Below are 20,393 nucleotides of genomic sequence, written 5' to 3' on the forward strand. Positions count from 1 at the left end.
AGAGCCTCCGATGTCTTGATCCAAGCCCAAGCGGGGGGCTGAAGAGTGACGTCCATCCTCGGGCTGAAGTCTGGATCCAAGCGGCGGCTGAAGAAATCCATCATCGGGCTGAAGTCGGAAGTCCATCATCGGGATGAAGTCTTCTATCAAGCAGCATCTTCAATCTTCTTTCTTCCGGAGCGGAGCGGAGCCATCTTCTTCCCAGCCGACGCGGATCCATCCTCTTCTCTGATCGGAACAGCCAATAGAATGCGAGCTCAATCTGATTGGCTGATCGGATCAGCCAATCGGATTGAACTTGAATCTGATTGGCTGATTCCATCAGCCAATCAGAATTTTCCTACCTTAATTCCGATTGGCTGATAGAATCCTATCAGCCAATCGGAATTCGAGGGACGCCATCTTGGATGATGTCATTTAAAGGAACCGTCATTCGGCGAGTAGGCATCGTTAGAAGAGGATGGATCCGCGTCGGCTGGGAAGAAGATGGCTCTGCTCCGCTCCGGAAGAAAGAAGATTGAAGATGCTGCTTGATAGAAGACTTCATCCCGATGATGGACTTCCGACTTCAGCCAGATGATGGATTTCTTCAGCCGCCGCTTGGATCCAGACTTCAGCCCGAGGATGGATGTCACTCTTCAGCCCCCCGATTGGGCTTGGATCAAGAGATCAGAGGCTCTTCTGGACAGATCGGGACCCGGTGAGGTGAAGACAAGGTAGGGAGATCTTCAGGGGCTTAGTGTTAGGTTTATTTAAGGGGGGTTTGGGTTAGATTAGGGGTATGTGGGTGGTGGGTTGTAATGTTGGGGGGGGGGTATTGTATGTGTTTTTTTCCATGCAAAAGAGCTGAATTCTTTGGGGCATGCCCCGCAAAGGGCCCTTTTCAGGGCTGGTAAGGTAAAAGAGCTTTGAACTTTTTTAATTTAGAATAGGGTAGGGCATTTTTTTATTTTGGGGGGCTTTGTTATTTTATTAGGGGGCTTAGAGTAGGTGTAATTAGTTTAAAATTGTTGTAAAATTTTTCTAATGTTTGTAAATATTTTTTTATTTTTTGTAACTTAGTTCTTTTTTATTTTTTGTACTTTAGTTAGTTTATTTAATTGTATTTATTTGTAGGTATTTTATTTAATTAATTTATTGATAGTGTAGTGTTAGGTTTAATTGTAGATAATTGTAGGTATTTTATTTAATTAATTTATTGATAGTGTAGTGTTAGGTTTAATTGTAACTTAGGTTAGGATTTATTTTACAGGTAATTTTGTAATTATTTTAACTAGTTAACTATTAAATAGTTATTAACTATTTAATAGCTATTGTACCTGGTTAAAATAAATACAAAGTTGCCTGTAAAATAAATATTAATCCTAAAATAGCTACAATATAATTATAATTTATATTGTAGCTATATTAGGGTTTATTTTACAGGTAAGTATTTAGCTTTAAATAGGAATAATTTATTTAATAAGAGTTAATTTATTTTGTTAGATTTAAATTATATTTAACTTAGGGGGGTGTTAGTGTTAGGGTTAGACTTAGCTTTAGGGGTTAATACATTTATTAGAGTAGCGGTGAGGTCTGGTCGGCAGATTAGGGGTTAATACTTGAAGTTAGGTGTCGGCGATGTTAGGGAGGGCAGATTAGGGGTTAATACTATTTATTATAGGGTTATTGAGGCGGGAGTGAGGCGGATTAGGGGTTAATAACTTTATTATAATAGCGGCGCGGTACGGTCGGCAGATTAGGGGTTAATAAGTGTAGGTAGGTAGCGGCGACGTTGGGGGCGGCATATTAGGGGTTAATAAATATAATATAGGGGTCGGCAGTGTTAGGGGCAGCAGATTAGGGGTTCATAGGGATAATGTAGGTGGCAGCGGTGTGCGGTCGGCAGATTAGGGGTTAAAAAGTTTTAATAGAGTGGCGGCGATGTGGGGGGACCTCGGTTTAGTGGTACATAGGTAGTTTATGGGTGTTAGTGTACTTTAGAGCACAGTAGTTAAGAGCTTTATAAACCGGCGTTAGCCCAGAAAGCTCTTAACTACTGACTTTTTTCTGCGGCTGGAGTTTTGTCGTTAGATTTCTAACGCTCACTTCAGCCACGACTCTAAATAGAAAGATCCCATTGAAAAGATAGGATACGCAATTGACGTAAGGGGATCTGCGGTATGGAAAAGTCGCGGCTGGAAAGTGAGCATTAGACCCTTTCCTGACTGACTCCAAATACCAGAGGGCGGTAAAAACCAGCGTTAGGAGCCTCTAACGCTGGTTTTGACGGCTACCGCCCAACTCTAAATCTAGCCGTTGGTTAGGTAAAGTTTGTCAGAGTAGGCAGCCGTCTGCTTCTTCTACTCACAGACACCAGCACCAGGCTGCCGCACAGATCAAGGAATTGGTACGGGTCACGACTCACGGTGGTTAACACAGGCTGCACTGCAGGCAGCTTGCTTCTTCCCTCTCACTCACTTTCCCGCTACTGAGCTGTGTCACATGGGTGGCCCGAGCCCCGCAAAACTTGCTGCCGCGTAAGTTAAGTAGGAGTCAGGACCAGCATTCATCTGTCCTACTCCTCCCTCCCCGCGCAAACGGGTGGCGGATACTGCAAGGGCCAGTCACGGACACCACTGTCCGTGTACGGACACCTTGCCTATCCCTGAACATTTGTCTCTTGTGATTGGCTAACTAGCTGTGTTCAGCTAGCTACAAGTAGTGCCCTGCTGTTTCTTCAGCAAAGGATAACAAGAAAATGAAACTAATTTGATAATAGAAGTAAAGTGGGAAGTTGATTAAAATTGTATGTTCTATCCAAATCATGAAATAAATTTGTGGAGTTTCCTGTCCCTTTAAGGCATTAGACATTGTTAATTAAAATACAGTATACACTCAAAAATTATATCCATCTGCCAAAATCTGAAATAGAGTTTGCTTCGCTGCAAGTCTCTTATACACAGAACACTTGTAACACTGAGCATTGAATCTAGTAGCTCTCAATAACAAAACATTATATATCTTTGTAATTTGACATACCTGTCCCTTTAGCAGGTGCAGACCCAAGGTAAGCAGTGAGAATGCAGCCAGTGCTGAGATCATTGCCTTTCACATTAACTGCCAGTAAGTGATGCCATTCCCTAATCAGAAGGAAAAAAGTAAAACATTATAAAATTAATTATTTTTTTTGGTATGGTTTTAAAATATTTTAAAAGTACATTGTACATTAAAGGAACAAGAAACCCAAAACTTGTATTCCTAATTCAGATATATTATACAATTTTAAAAAACTTTCCAAGTTAAACATGCTATCAAATTTGCTTCATATTCTTTGTATCCTTTGTTAAAGAAGCAGCACTACACTACTGATAGCTAACTGAACACATCAGTGGCGAGATTACATATGCAGCGCAAGCTCCAGAGTAACTGCTGAAACCCGCGCCGCCCGTAATTTCACCTCGCACATTGGGGAATCACATATATGGCGCCGGCAGTTCATAAAGTACAGTAAGTCGGATAAATTAGCGATGTCCAGAAATGAGCGTAAATACAGATTTCTGGAGTCGCCAGAGACTTACGGCACTTTAGAAACTGCCGGCGCCTAAGAAAATAAAAAAAACAAACAAATCTCCTGTAAAAGTCTAACCCGCCTCCCAAAAATAAACCTGACATGTAAAAATACCTGCATCCCCCATCAAACCCACATCGGAACTAATAATAAAAGTATTAACCCCTAAACTGACAACCCCCCACAACGCAATATGCCTAATTAAACTATTAAACCCCTAATCCTCCATTCACCCACATCGCAATCTACCTAATAAAAGTATAACCCTTAAATTCGCCAACCCCAACATCACAAACTTCCTAATAAATGTATTAAACCCTAATCCGCCATTCACCCACATCGCAAAGTAGCTATTAAAACTATTAACCGAAAGAGAGAGAACAGCACTTCATGAGATAGAACAAGAGCCAGAACGATCATCTGGGGTTGTTGCTTCCCTTGTTTAGAGAAGAATTGCCTGGTATTTCGGCGCTGGACTGTCATTGGGCAGGGTCAGACTTATATACTACAGGATTTTTTCTCTGTGAAGGGGCATAGTGTGCAAAAAGAACGTGCACCCTGAGGAGTTACAATAAAAATGAACAGGCATGGAAGTTATTCTAGCGCTCGTTCTATCTTACGGAGTGCTGTTCTCTCTCTTTGATTAAAACTATTAAACCCTAATCCGCCATTAACCCACATCGCAACAAACCTTATAAATCTAATAACCCCTCATCTGCAAATCCCACACAACGCAATAATCCTAATACAACTATTAACCCCTAAACTGCCAAACCCACACAACGCAAATAACTAATTAAATTGCTAAGCCCCCTAACCTAACATCCCCTAAATAAACCCCAATCACCTAAATTAAAAAATACTAAGTTACAAACAATTAAAATAAAAAAGCTAACATTATTTAAAAATAATAAAAAAATTATTAAAATTAAATTAATCTAAGATTACAAAAAATAAAAAATTCTAACATTCCATAAAATAATAAACCAAATTATGAAAAATAAAAAAATTAAACCTAATCCCTATGAAAATAAAAAAGCCCTACCAAAATATAAACACCCCCTAATCTAATACTAAAATGCCAATAGCCCTTAAAAAGGGCCTTTTGTAGGGCATTGCTCTTTTACCTTAAAAAAAAATACGGTAATTCCTCCCTCTAACAGTAAAAACCCCCACCCACCAAACCCCCAAAATGAAAAAAAAAACCTAACACTAAAAAATCCTTAACTACCCATTGCTTAAAGGGACATTTGTATATGGGCCATTAAATGGCCATTAAAGGGCATTCAGCTCTTTTACTGCCCTTAAATTTGAACCGCCAATAGGATTTCAGTAGCTCTCAACCTATTGGCTGATTTGAATCTGAAGGCTCAAATCAGCCAATAGGGATTCAAGGTACCCCATATTTAAACGCGTACCTTGACTTCAATCCTCAGTGTGCGGCGGTGATCGTATGAAGAGGATCTCCACGCTCCATGGCTCCACGGTCGCCGGTCTTCAGTTCCGCCGTTGCCGGTCTATACTTCCACCGGTAACCGGTCTTCAGTTCCGCGCTGGCTTGTTCCTGGAAGAAGATAGAAGATATTGCCGCTTGGAAGAAGACTTCAGTGCCGGACTTCAGGAACCGTGAGTACCTATCTGGGACTTAGACTTAGGCTTTTTTTTTGGGGGGGGGGGGTTGTTTTTTTAGATTAGGGTTTCAATGGGCCTTTGAAAAAGAGCTGAATGCCCTTTTAAGGGCAATGCCCATACAAATGCCCCTTTAGGGGTAATGGGTAGTTTAGGATTTTTTAGTGTTAGTTTTTTATTTTGGGGGTTTGGTGGGTGGGGGGGGGGGTTTACTGTTAGAGGGGGGACTTAGTATTTTTTAAGGTAAAAGAGCTGTTTAATTTAGGGCAATGCCCTACAAAAGGCCCTTTTAGGGGCTATTGGTAGTTTAGCATTAGATTAGGGGGTGTTTTAATATTGGGGGGCTTTTTTATTTTCATAGGAATTAGGTTTCATTTTTTCATTTTTGATAATTTGGTTTATTATTTTATGCAATGTTAGAATGTTTTATTTTTTGTAATCTTAGATTAATTTAATCTTATTTTTTTATTTTTAAGTAATGTTAGCTTTTTTATTTTAATTGTTTGTAATTTAGTATTTTTTAATTTAGGTAATTGGGTTTAATTTAGGGGGTGTTAGGTTAGGGGGCTTAGTAATTTAATTAGTTATTTGCGTTGTGTGGGTTTGGCAGTTTAGGGGTTAATAGTTTTTTTTAGGAATATTGCGTTGTGTGGGTTTGGCGAATTAGGGGTTAATAGGTTAATTAAATGTATTGCCTTGGTGGGGGATGGCGGTTTAGGGGTTAATAGTTTTAATAGGTACTTTGCGATATGGGTGAATGATGGATTAGGGGTTAATTAGATGTTTTGCAATGTGGGGGTTGGTGGATTAGGGGTTAATATAGTTTATTAGTTATTGCAGCGGGGGCTGATGGTTGACAGGTAGATCGATATTGTGCATGCGTTAGATGTTAGTTATTTTCAGGACGTAGATAGATATTGCGCATGCGTTAGGTGTTAGCTACTATTTTCAGGGGGTTACGGTGCTCACATACTCAGCGCAAGTCTTGCTGCGCCTGCTTATGTGTGGCGATGTGAAAATGGAGTAAAATTTCTCAATTTTCGCTGTGTAAGTCTTTGCGCTGAATATGTGATACCAATTTGAGACGCGGTTCTATGTTAGCTTATGGGAATAAAAATTGCGGACGACGGGTGAAATATACGCCCCGCATTTATAGGCGGCGCCGTATATGTGATACCAAAACCGCGTAAAAACCGGAATGTAATCTTGCCCCATGTGAGCCAATATCAAGAAGCATATATCTGCAATCACTAATGACCAGTTAGTTCCCAGTAGTGCATTGCTGCTCCCGAGCCTAGGTATGCTCTTCAGCAAAGAATACCAGGAGAATGAAGCAAATCAGATCACAGAAGTAAATTAGAAAATTGTTTAAAATTGCATGTTCTATATGAATCATGACTTTACAGCCCCTTTATAAATAGGACAGTGGCAGGTGAGGAGTTTGACAGGGGCGGTACAACTGTCAAACCGTAACGCAGGTGTCCTATGACCAGAAACCTCCCGCCGAGCAAATTGTTGAAGGGGCAGTAAACCTACAAAATAATGTTATATAATTCTACACATAAACTCAATGTAGCTCGCTCCCGCTATTAGACAGAGCAGGAGCGAGCTACATTGAGTGTAATGGCGCGATCGGGCAGGGTTGTGACTAGTCAGCTGCCCAGATGCGCTCAGGGGGAAAACCCACTCAGTAGAGCAAGAGCGAGGGTCTGAAAAATCCTCTTTTATAATAAAATTTTAGCTGCAATATTATGCTGCATAAAGTTTGCGCTAAGATAATCTTATATAATTCTGCACTATGTGCAGAATTATATAACATTATTTTGTAGGTTTACTGTCCCTTTAACTAAGAATTTTACTGTGTAATTAAAATTAAAATAAAAAATCAGCATACTTTTCATATGGATTTTAATGCATACTACAAATATGATTTATAATTTGTACTTTGATTAAGGTTTTCAACATTTTTGAGCACTATACTGTAATTTATGTGTTTCTCCTTCTTATACAGAAATATACGGCTAGATTACGAGTTTGGCGTTAGAAGCTGTGCGGTGCTAACAAGCAGTTTATGGTCACAGCTCACTTACAGACAGCGCTGGTATTACAGGTTTTTCCAAACCCGGCGTTAACCGCAAAAAAGTGATCGTAGAGCAAAATTTTGCTCCACATCTCATCTCAATACCAGCGCTGCTTACGTTAGCGGTGAGCTGGCTGAACATGCTTGTGCAGGATTTCCCCATAGGAATCAATGGGGGAGAGCCGGCTGAAAAAAAACCAAACGCCTGCAAAAAAGCAGCATTTAGCTCCTAATGCAGCCCCATTGATTCCTATGGGGAAACACCCTAACATGAACCCCGAGTCTAAACACCCCTAATCTTACAGTTATTAACCCCTAATCTGCCGCCCCCGACATCACCGACACCTACATTATATTTTTAACCCCTAATCTGCCGCCGCCACCTACATTATACTTATGAACCCCTAATCTGCTGTCCCCAACATCGTCGACACCTACATTATATTTATTAACCCCTAATCTGCCGCCCCCAATGTCGCCGCAACCTACCTACACTTCTTAACCCCTAATCTGCCGCCCCCAACGTCGCCGCCATTATATTAAAGTTAACCCCTAAACCTAAGTCTAACCCTAACACCCCCTAACTTAAATATAATTTAAATAAATCTAAATAAAAATAACTATCATTAACTAAATTATTCCTATTTAAAACTAAATACTTACTTATAAAATAAACCCTAAGATAGCTACAATATAACTAATAGTTACATTGTAGCTAGCTTAGGGTTTATTTTTATTTTACAGGCAAGTTTGTATTTATTTTAACTATTTATTTTAACTAGGTAGACTATTTATTAAATAGTTATTAACTATTTAATAACTACCTAGCTAAAATAAAGACAAAAGTACCTGTAAAATAAAACCTAACCTAAGTTACAATTACACCTAACACTACACTATAATTAAATTAATTTCCTAAATTAAATTAAATTATCTAAGAAAACAAACACTAAATTACAGAAAATAATAAAAAAATACAAGATTTTTAAACTAATTACACCTAATCTAATCCCCCTAACAAAATAAAAAAGCCCCCCCAAAATAAAAAAAGCCCTACCCTACACTAAATTACAAATAGCCCTTAAAAGGGCCTTTTGCGGGGCATTGCCCCAAAGTTATCAGCTCTTTTACCTGTAAAAAAATTACAACCCCCCCCCAACATTAAAACCCACCACCCACACAACCAACGCTACTCTAAAACCCACCCAATCCCCCCTTAAAAAATCCTAACACTAACCCCCTGAAGATCGACCTACCGGGAGACGTCTTCATCCAACCGGGCAGAAGTGGTCCTCCAGATGGGCAGAAGTGGTCCTCCAGACGGGCAGAAGTCTTCATCCAGACGGCATCTTCTATCTTCATCCATCCGGCTGGGAGCGGGTCCATCGTCAAGACATCTGACGCGGAGCATCCTCTTCTTCCGACGGCTACGACTGAATGAAGGTACCTTTAAGTTACATCATCCAAGATGGCGTCCCTTCAATTCCGATTGGCTGATAGAATTCTATCAGCCAATTGGAATTAAGGTAGAAAAAATCCTATTGGCTGATACAATCAGCCAATAGGATTGAAGTTCAATCCTATTGGCTGATACAATCAGCCAATAGGATTGAGCTGGCATTCTATTGGCTGTTCCAATAGAATGTGAGCTCAATCCTATTGGCTGATTGCATCCGCGCCGGATGGATGAAGATAGAAGATGCCGTCTGGATGAAGACGTCTGCCTGTCTGGAGGACCACTTCTGCCCGGCTTGGATGAAGACTTCTGCCCGTCTGGAGGACCACTTCTGCCCGGTTGGATGAAGACGTCTCCCGGTAGGTCGATCTTCAGGGGGTTAGTGTTAGGTTTTTTTAAGGGGGGATTGGGTGGGTTTTAGAGTAGGGTTGGTTGTATGGGTCGTGGGTTTTAATGTTGGGGGGGATTTGTAATTTTTTTACAGGTAAAAGGGCTGATTACTTTGGGGCAATGCCCCGCAAAAGGCCCTTTTAAGGGCTATTTGTAATTTATTGTAGGGTAGGGATTTTTTTATTTTGGGGGGGCTTTTTATTTTGTTAGGGGGATTAGATTAGGTGTAATTAGTTGAAAAATCTTGTAATTTTTTTTTATTATTTTCTGTAATTTAGTGTTTGTTTGTTTTTGTACTTTAGATAATTTAATTTAATTTAGGGAATTAATTTAATTATAGTGGTAGTGTTAGGTGTAATTGTAACTTAGGTTAGGTTTTATTTTACAGGTACATTTGTATTTATTTTAGCTAGGTAGTTATTAAATAGTTAATAACTATTTAATAACTAGTCTACCTAGTTAAAATAAATACAAACTTGCCTGTAAAATAAAAATAAACCCTAAGCTAGCTACAGTGTAACTATTAGTTATATTGTAGCTATCTTAGGGTTTATTTTATAGGTAAGTATTTAGTTTTAAATAGGAATAATTTAATTAATGATAGTTATTTTATTTATTTTTATTTAAATTATATTTAAGTTAGGGGGGGTTAGGGTTAGACTTAGATTTAGGGGTTAATAACTTTAATATAGTGGCGACGACGTTGGGGGCGGCAGATTAGGGGTTAATAAATGTAGGCAGGTGTCGGCGATGTTAGGGACGGTAGATTAGAGGTTAATAAAATGTAACTAGTGTTTGCGAGGCGGGAGTGTGGCGGTTTAGGGGTTAATATATTTATTATAGTGGCGTCAATGTCCGTTTTGGCAGATTAGGGGTTACAATTTTTTTTAAGTGTTTGCGATGTGGGGGAGGCCTCGGTTTAGGGGTTAATAGGTAATTTATGGGTGTTAGTGTACTTTTTAGCACTTTAGTTAAGAGTTTTATGCTACGGTGTTGTAGTGTAAAACTCTTAACTACTGATTTTAAAATGCAGTACCAGTCTTGACAGGAGAGGGTCTACCGCTCACTTTTTGGCAGACTCGTAATATCGGCAGCTATGCAAGTCCCATTGAAAAAAAGAGTCTGGTCAAAAAAGTGAGCGGTACACCTGTACCTTCAAGACTCGTAATACCAGTGGGCGTTAAAAAGCAGCGTTGGGACCGGCCAACTCTGCTTTTTAAGCCTAACCCCAAACTCGTAATCTAGCCGATAGGTTTTCCTTTGTAAGATAAAAAAGTAAAATTTGCCTTTAGAGAATCTTGTGATGGACTTGTAGCACGGACAGAACTTTCTACAGAAACTTGCCTGAGTGGAGAACTTTAGAGTGAACAGATTTGATTTAACTTTTGACAATTAAACACAACATGAACACTTTTGGTTCCCTTAAAAAATCCAGTCAGTAGTTAAATATATTAAAAATATTTAAAGATATTTAAGTGATGTATAACAAAAATGAAGTGTAACAATTTTAGTCAATCTAAGCCATGTTTCTCTATACCATATTGAAATATTATTATGATAAGTATTTGTTTAAAACAAAATGTTTTTTAAAACTTAAATTTGTAAATTTTCTCTATAAATATTGGTCTTTGTGTACACATTGAGAGCTAAAGATAAGGATGACTTTGTGTGTGTGTATAGAGTAAAAAAAAGATAATGAGATCTGCCCTCCCTGCAAGCTCAGCCTATTAGATTTATGCATTGTTTTAATTAGTAAAACAGCCACATATAATAGAAAAATAAACCTAAAGGAGCAATTTCTGGTATCCTTTGTTGAAGAGCAAGCTCAAGAGTTGTATGGGTATGTCTGGTGGTTTGGGGTTTATAACAGTGGGGTAAGGCAGGCTTTGGTTGCTTTGTGCTTTTTTTATCATTTGTTGAAGGTAGGCTCAGGAGCAATCTGGTGATTGATGACTATACACATATCTCATTCTCTATTAATTACAAGAAATGAAATAGTGCACAAAAAGGATATAGTCTATATTAATCCACTGGTATGGATAGTCTTCTCTCAGTTAATGTATCTCTAGGTCTGGAAAAGGAGAAAGAAAATGATAACCCCCTGAAAATAGTAACTAACACTTAACGTGTTAAACCCCTACTCACGTTTTTCAGAGCTACAACTCCGCTCTTAGTAAATAATTAGTAAATAAGGCACAACATCACAGACGGGTGGGTTACTAAAAAAAAGTTTATTATTTCTTTCATATAGGTGGCGAGAGTCCTCAAGCTGTTACTGATGGGATATACATTACTACCAGGAGGGGGCAAAGTTTCCCAAACCTCAAATGCCTATAAATACACCTCACTCATACCTCAGTTTTAAAAACTTTGCCTTTTTAGGAGGTGGTGAAACATGATGTGCTTGATTTCTTCAGTGAAAGGCGCTTCTAAGCATATTGAAGCCCAGTTCCTCTCTAAGTGCAGTGTTTGTCTTGAGGGATGTGAAGGGAGTATTGCCTGATGATACCATGTTTTTGTCTATGGGAAAACTTTTCATAAGGCTCTCTGTAAATCGGTCACAGGGATTTATCTGCTGCCTCCCTTTATAGATCGACAATATACTCTTGTACCATTACCTCTGCTGATATGTTTCAGTACTGGTTTGGCTGTCTGCTATATGTGGATGGGTGTCTTAAAGGTAAGTATTAAAATGTATCTTTTTAACAAAGACACTCTCAGCTATGGCTTAGGCACTTTTTAAGTAAAGTTGTTATATATATATGTATGCCTTGAGTCAGTTGTTTAGTGTTCCTTATATATTATAGCTGCAAAACCGGTTTGTTTGAGTTTGAAACATATGTTAGTATGTCTTAGCATGTCTGGGCATGTCTTTAAAAAAAAAAAAAAAAGTCATGTCTTGACATGTTTAGAGATAAAACTCCACCCCCAAATTGCCCTGTTTTTAATTTTTTTGTTAGAAAGCTATATGCAGCACTTGTTATATCACTGCTTATTCAATGCTTCCTTTTTTTTTATATATAAGCACTGTTTCCCACTCTCTCAAGTCTGCTATATATAGGAGCATAGATTATAAAATTGCAAACTATTTATATATATACATTTTTTTTTGCAACTATGTCTCAAATTGAACCTGTCTCAGTAGTTACCATAGAACAGGGATGGGCAGAATTTTCTAAGGGCTACCTCCAATTTTATTCCAAGTGACGTGGTCACCTAACTAAAAAAAAAAAAACCCCATCAGTCTTGATAATAATAATTACAATAATGTATTTATTGAAAAAACACAAATACTATTATTTTTGCCAAAAAAAGGACCTGCTGGCTGAAAACTTTATTTTTGTTACAAAAAGGACCTGATGGCTGAAAATTGTATTTTTGCCACAAATAGGACCTGCTAACTGAAAATTTTATTTTTGCCACAAATAATACAGCTTTAAAAATCAGCCGCTCTGTCTTTACTTACTGCGAGAGCTCTCTCTTTCCTTCACGCTGAGACCATCAAGTAATCTGTGTACCGTGCCTGCGTATGATAAGTAGTCTCACAATCAAGACTGCTCAAGACTAATTCTACAAAGTAATTTTATTGGCTGGATGCCATGTCCGGTTGATTAGGGGGCAGGTCCTGTAACCAAAGCTGGGGCAGCGAGTTCAGCTACAGCCGCGTTGCGCATGCTGAAGTACAGTGCCCATACCGCCGTCATAGACTCTAAATCATAGCTGATTTCAAAAGTTTGCATTTCAAAAAGTCTGCAGATTTCAAAAGTCTGCATAATAAGAGAAAGATTTCTCACACATCTATGGTGGCGAGGCTCTTCACTCAGAATCTAGATTCCATCTAGAATTCTAGATTCTAAATGAAGAGCCTCGCCGCCGTAGATGTGTAAGAAATCTCTCTCTTATTATGCAGACTTTTGAAATCTTTCAGGTGGTCACCTCAAAATTCACTCGCGGTCCACTGGTAGACCGCGATCTACTTCTTGCCCACCCCTGCCATAGAAACTAAGCTGCTTGAACATATCTCTACAAAAAGATAAGCGTGTTTATTGCTAAAGGCTGATCTGATTTCTTCAGCTCAATTATGTGGCTATTGTTTTAATATTTTCTATGAGTATAAATGCTCACACTTAGCTAGATTACGAGTTTTGAGCGCTATAGGGAAATTAACGACCGCCACATAAGCGGCGGTATTTAATCTCCCTATAGCGCTGCTATTACAGGTTTTGATAAACCCAGCTTGTGCGGGTGATATGGTGGCATTGAGCTCCATACTTCACCCAAATACAAGCAGTGTTTTGACGTGCTCGTGCATGATTTCCCCATAGACATCAATGGGGAGAGTCGGCTAAAAAAAAAGCCTAACACCTGCGATCGCAGAAACAAAAGCTCCGTAACGCAGCCCCATTAATGTTTATGGGGGGGAAAAAAGATACAGTATGTTTAAACCTAACACCCTAACATAAAAACCACGTCTAAACACCCCTATTCTGCCACCCCGACATCACCACCACCTACATAATGTTATTAACCCCTAATCTATTCCAATCAGCCAATAGAATGCGAGCTCAATCCTATTGGCTGATTGGATCAGCCAATAGGATGAAAGCTCAATCCTACTGGCTGATTGCAACAGCCAATAGGATTTTTTTCCCTTTAATTCCTATTGGCTTCTATCAGCCAATCGGAATGTAAGGGACTCCATCTTGGATGACGTCACTTAAAGGGAAACTTCATTTTCTAACGGTGATCATAAGAAGAGGATACTCCGCGTCGGATGTCTTGAAGATGGACCCGCTCCCCGCCGGATGGATGAAGATAGAAGATGCCGTCTGGATGAAGACTTCTGCCCGATTGGATGAAGACTTCTGCCGGCTTCGATGAGGACTTCTGCCCGCTTGGATGAAGACTTGTGCTGCCTGGATGAGGATGGATGTCCGGTCTTCGAAAACTGTAAGTGGATCGTCGGGGGTTAGTGTTAGGTTTTTTTAAGGGTTTATTGGGTTGGTTTTATTTTTAGCTTGGGGTTTGGGCAATGTAAAAGAGCTAAATGCCCTTTTAAGGGCAATGCCCATCCAAATGCCATTTTCAGGGCAATGGTTAGATTAGGTTTATTTAGATAGGTTTTTATTTGGGGGGTTTGGTTGGGTGGGTGGTGGGTTTTACTGTTGGGGGTGTTTGTATTTTTTTTTACAGGTAAAAGATCTGATATCTTTGGGGAAATGCCCCGCAAAAGGCCCTTTTAAGGGCCATTGGAAGTTTAGTGTAGGCTAGGGGGTTTTTTATTTTGGGGGGGCTTTTTTATTTTGATAGGGCTATTAGATTAGGAGTAATTTGTTTTTTTATTTTTGATAATTTCGTTTTTTATTTTGTGTAATTTAGTGTTTATTTTTTTTTGTAATTTAGATAATTGTATTTTATTAATTTAATTTATTTTATTGTAATGTTAGGTTTTAGTGTAAGGCAGGTTAGGTATTTATTTTAACTAGGTAGCTAGTAAATAGCTACAATGTAATTATTAGTTATTTTGTAGCTAGCTTAGGTTTTATTTTATAGGTAAGTATGTATTTAGTTTTAAATAGGAATTATTTAGGTAATAATTGTAAGGTTTATTTAGATTTATTTTAATTATATTTAAGTTAGGGGGTGTTAGGGTTAGACTTAGGGTTACGTTAGTGTTAGGTTTAGGGGTTAATATATTTATGTAGTGATGTGGGAGGTCAGAGGTTTAGGGTTTAATAATTTATTTTAGTATATTTCGTTGTGGGGGGCTTGCGGTTTAGTGGCTAATAGGTTTATTATAGCGGCGGTGTGGGCGGACAACAGATTAGTGGCGGCGGTTTAGGGATTAATAACTTTATTATAGTGGCAACGATGTCGGGGAGCGGCAGAATTGGGGTTAATACATTTTAATAGTGGCGGCGATGTCCGGAGCGGCAGATTAGGGGTTAATACATTTATTATAGTGGCGACGATGTCGGGGAGTGGCAGATTAGGGGTTAATAAATTTATTATAGTGTTTGCGATGCGGGAGGGCCTCGGTTTAGGGGTTAATAGGTAGTTTATGGGTGTTAGTGTTCTTTATGACAGTTTAGTTATGAGTTTTATGGTACAGCTTTGTAGCATAAAACTCATAACTACTGACTTCAGATGGCGGTATGGATCTTGTCAGTATAGGGTGTACCGCTTACTCTTTGGCCTCACCGCAAAACTTGGAATACCGGCCCTATGGGAGTTCCATTGAAAAAGGACTTTTTTATAAGTGCGGTACTGACGTTGAGTGACGGCCAAAAAGGTGTGTGGTACAGCTATACCTACAAGACTACACATCTTCTTTTTTGTTTAAAATTGAATATATTTGTCCTCTTTTTAAGGAAGTACTATTAACTTTAGGGATTGAGGAGCCTAAAACTCCTGATGATAGACCTAGTAATCATTTAAATTATTTTATTACTCCTAAAGTATTTGCTATTCCAGATGCTAGCTCTAATCTCATTGCTGAAGAATGGTCTAAGCCTGGTACTTCTTTTAACCTTACTTCTAGGTTTAAAAACTTGTATCCTTTACCTATTGGTAATTTGGAACTTTAGGAAACAGTCCCTAAAGTTGATGGGGATATTTTCCCTCTTGTCAAAGGTACTACCATTCCTATAGAAGACAGCACTTATTTTTAAACCCTTTAGATATAAAACTTGAATCTTATCTTAGAAGGGCATATTTGCATATTGGCTATATTCTTAGACCAGTTATATCTATTGCTGATGTTGCTGTTGCCTCTATATTTTGTTTGGACAGTTTAGCTTAGCAATTGTCTTTAGACCCAGAATTTTCTAACATTATTCTCTTACTTTAACATGCAAATCATTTTATTTGCGATGCTATCTTTTGATGTTGTGAAACTTAACATCAAATCTTTTGTCTTTAGCTATTCTTACTAGAAGAGCTTTATGGATATCTCTTTCTTTTCAAGGTAAAGAATCTTTTTGGTTTTCAATTGGATTCTATTATTTCCACTATCACTGGGGGGAAGGGAGTTTTTCTGCCCCAAGATAAGAATCTTAAGGTAAATTTAAAGCTCCCAATCATTTTCGTTCATTTTGTCAGATTAGAGAACAGACAACCACTCCTTCCCCTAAGGCCTCTGGCTCTAATTGGAGACCATCTCCGAATTGGAATAATTCCAAGCCTTATAAGAAACCAAATCCTGCCCCTAAACCTACATGAAGGTGCAGCCCTCAAGCCGGTTCTTCTGGCAGGGGGCAGACTAAAGCTATTTCAAAGAGTTTGGACAGACTCTGTCCAAAATCAGTGTATTCAGAATATAATATCTCAGGGGTATCAAATAGGATTCAGAATAGGATCTCCCTTGGGAAGATTCTGTCTTACCCATGTACCAAAAACCCAGTAAAAGCTAAAGTCTTTCTGAAATGTGTTTCAGATCAAATGTTTCAGGGGTAATTGTCCCAGTTCCACAGCAGGAACAAGGATTGGGTTTTCATTCAAATCTATTAATTGTACCAAAGAAGGAAAATTCTTTCAGACCAATTTATATCTGAAAACTTTAAATCGTTTTGTAAGAGTCCCAACTTTCAAGATTGTGACTATAAGGACTATTCTGCCTTTTGTTCAGCAAGGTCACTTCATGTCCACAATAGACTTATAGGACGCTTACCTTTACATTTTGATTCATCCAGATCACTATCGATTTCTGAAATTCTCTTTTCTAAACAAGCATTAACAATTTGTCACTCTTCCGTTTGGCCTTGCAACAGCACCAAGAATATTCTCAAGAGTTCTAGGTGCTCTTCTATCTGTAATCAGAAAGCAGGGTATTGCAGTGTTTCCTTATTTTGACAATATCTTGGTACCAGCTCAATCTTTTCATTTAGCAGAATCTCACACAAAACAACTTCTGTTGTTTCTTTAAAGACATGGTTGGAGGATCAATTTACCAAAGAGTTTCTTGATTCCTCAGACAAAGGTCACCTTTTTAGGTTTTCAGATAGATTAATTATCCATGACTCTATCCCTAATAGAAAAGAGACAATTGAGATTGGTTTCAGCTTGTCTAAACCTTCAGTTTCTGTCATTCCCTTCAGTGGCTATGTGCATGGAAGTGTTAGGTCTCATGATTGCAGCATCGGACGCGATCCCTTTTGCTCATTTTCATATGAGACCTCTACAGCTTTGCATGTTGCACCAATGGTGCAGGGATTATACTCAGATATCACAACTGATATACTTAAATCCCAACACTCACTCTCTGACTTGGTGTTTAAACCATCACCTTATTGTTCAAGGGCCCTCCTTTGTTCATCCTACCTTGACTGTGATCACAACGGACACAATTCTCACAGGTTGGGGAGCTGTTTGGGGGTCTCTGACAGCACAAGAAGTTTGTAATCCTCGAGAGGCGAGGTTACCAATAAATATCTTAGAACTCTGTGCTATTTTTAGAGCTCTTCAGGCTTGGCCTCTTTTAAAGAGAGAATTGTATATTCGGCTTCAAACAGACAATGTCACAATAGTGGCATATGTCAATCATCAAAGGGGGACTCTCAGTCCCCTAGCAATGAAAGAAGTATCTCTAATACTTTCTTGGGCGGAATCCAACTCTTGTCACTGCGATTTATATACCAGGTGTAGACAATTGGGAAGAGGATTATCTCAGCCGTCAGACTCTACATCCGGGGGAGTGGTCTCGCCATCCAGTTGTGTTCTATCAGATTGAGCAGATGTGGGGTCTTCCAGACATAGATCTGATGGCCTCTCATCTAAACAAGAATTTTCCCAGATACCTCTCCAGGTCCAGGGATCCTCGGGTGGAATTGATGGATGTTCTAGCAGTTCCATGGTTTTACCAACCTGCTTACATTTTTCCACCTCTGTTTCTTCTTCCAAGAGTGATCTCAAAGATCATAATGAAACAATCTTATGTGTTTCTGTTAGCACCAGCATGGCCTCACAGGTTCTGGTATGCAGACTTTCTCCGAATGTCCAGTTGCCAGCCTTGGTCACTTCCTCTAAGACCAGACTTTCTGTCTCAAGGCCCATTTTTCTATCCAGATCTCAAATCTCTAAATTTGAAGGCATGGAAATTGAACGCTTGGTCCTTAGTCATAGAGGTTTCTCTGACATAGTGATTAACACTATGATACAGGCTCATATGCCTATTTCAAGGAAAATATATCACAAGGTTTGGAAAACCTATATTTCATGGTGTTCCACTCAGGATTATTCCTGGCATTCTTTTAGAATTCCTAGGATTCTACAGTTTCTTCAGGATGGTTTGGATAAAGGTTTGTCTACCAATACTTTTAAAGGAAAAAATCTCTGCTCTTTCTGTTTTATTTCACAGAAAGTATGCTAATCTTCCTGATGTTCACTGTTTTGTACAGGCTTTCACTAGTATCAAACCTGTTATTAAATCTATCTCTCTTTTTTGGAGTCTAAATTTGGTATTAAAGACTTTGCAGGCTCCTCCTTTTGAGCATATGCATTCTTTGGACATTAAACTACTTTCTTGGAAAGTGTTATTTCTCTTGGATATATCTTCTGCTAGAAGAGTTTCTGAATTGTCTGCTCTCTCTTGCGAGTCTCCTTATCTGATTTTCCATCAAGATAAAGCTGTTTTGCGGACTTTGTTTAAATTTTTGCCTAAAGTTGTGAATTCTAACAACATTCATAGGGAAATTATCGTTCCTTCCTTGTGTCCTAATCCTAAGAATACTCTTGAAAGGTCTTTACATTCTTTGGATGTTGTAAGAGTTTTAAAATATTATGTTGAGGCTACTAAAGATTTCAAAAAGACTTCTAGTCTATTTGTTATTTTTTCTGGTTCCAGAAAAGGTCAGAAAGCCTCTGCCATTTCTTTGGTATCTTTTTTGAAACTTATGATTCGCAAATCTTATTTGGAGGCGAGGCAGTCTCCGCCTCAGAGAATAACAGCTCATTCTACAAGATCAGTTGCCACATCTTGAGCTTTCAAGAATGAAGCTTCAGTTGATCAAATCTGCAAAGCAGCCACTTGGTCTTCTTTGCATACATTTACTAAATTTTACCATTTTGGTGTTTTTTGCTTTTTCGGATGGTTTTTGGTAGAAAGGTTCTTCAAGCAGCTGTCTCAGTTTGATCCTAGTGCCTATGATTTAAGTTTTTTAAATTTTTAAAAAAACGTAATTATTTTTTGGGATTTAATTTCTCAGTGGAAATAGCTGTTTTTATTTTATCCCTCCCTCTATAGTTACTTGTGGACTTCTACATCTTGGGTATTATATTCCATCAGTAACTAGCTCGTGGACTTTCGCCACCTATATGAAAGAAAAAATAATTTATGTAAGAACTTACCTGATAAATTCATTTCTTTCATGGTGGCGAGAGTCCAAGAGACCCACCCATTTTTGGGGGGTTATGATTTTTTGTATAAAGCACATTATTTATCTTGTTTCTCTTTTTTATGCTTTTACTCCTTATACACCTCACTAACTTGGCTATACGTTAAACTGAGGTATGAGTGAGGTGGGAGGTGTATTTATAGGCATTTCAGGTTTGGGAAACTTTGCCCCCTCCTGGTAGGAATGTATATCCCATCAGTAACTAACTCATGGACTTACATAAATTATGTTTTTCTTTATATGAGCACTTATACGCTCTATTGCAGAAATTTTTACTTGCCTTGCAGATTGGGGATCCTCCAGCTGCAGACAAACAATTTGTGAAAAAGATTGATAAATTCTTTAAGGCAGCCCAAAAAGAGATTATCTAGATTCCTGGTTTCTGATCTAATTAGCAAGGAATGGGACAAACCATATATTCCCTTTGTTCCCTCCGCCAAATGCAAAAACATGTTTCCTTTACCCTCTAAAAATTGGAGGCATGGGTGGGTGACTATTCTAAAGATGGCCAGTGCTATTTCCACTTTAATTAAGCAGACTACCATGCCTTTAAGGGACAGTACCTTTTTTAACCCCTTGTTTGGCCCTTAAGGACCAGCCTCTTTTGGCCGTGATCTTGCTAACAGTTGCAAGATAATGCTATTTCTGCATGCCCCACAAGTGGGGCATTGCAGAAATTGCAGTGTAGAGAGACACTGGAGGGGGGGAGGGAGAGTAAGGGAATGGGCGGGACCGCTACACTGCAGAAATAAACAAACACTGAGACCAGGAAAGAGGGAGAACATTGTAATAAGAGGGGAGACAAAGGCCAGAGTAAAGGATAACTTGGAGGGGAGAGGTGTGGAAGGGTGAGGGAGGGCTGCTAAACTAAATAAAAATGTGTTGTTTTTTTTAATA

At 38.7% G+C, this 20,393-nt stretch overlaps 1 protein-coding gene across 2 annotated transcripts in view; it reads right to left on the reverse strand.

The window, feature by feature from the left end:
* The window catches only part of LOC128648806 (phosphatidylethanolamine-binding protein 1), a 92,314-nt gene that overhangs the window by 16,447 nt on the left and 55,474 nt on the right, over positions 1-20,393 (reverse strand). For both annotated transcript variants that reach the window (XM_053701680.1, XM_053701679.1), the window contains exon 3: positions 3,022-3,122. In XM_053701680.1, the coding sequence (XP_053557655.1) occupies positions 3,022-3,122 (101 nt within the window). The remainder of the gene's footprint in view (positions 1-3,021; positions 3,123-20,393) is intronic.

The sequence above is a fragment of the Bombina bombina genome, chromosome 2 (genome assembly GCF_027579735.1).
Source record: "Bombina bombina isolate aBomBom1 chromosome 2, aBomBom1.pri, whole genome shotgun sequence".
NCBI lineage: Eukaryota > Metazoa > Chordata > Amphibia > Anura > Bombinatoridae > Bombina > Bombina bombina.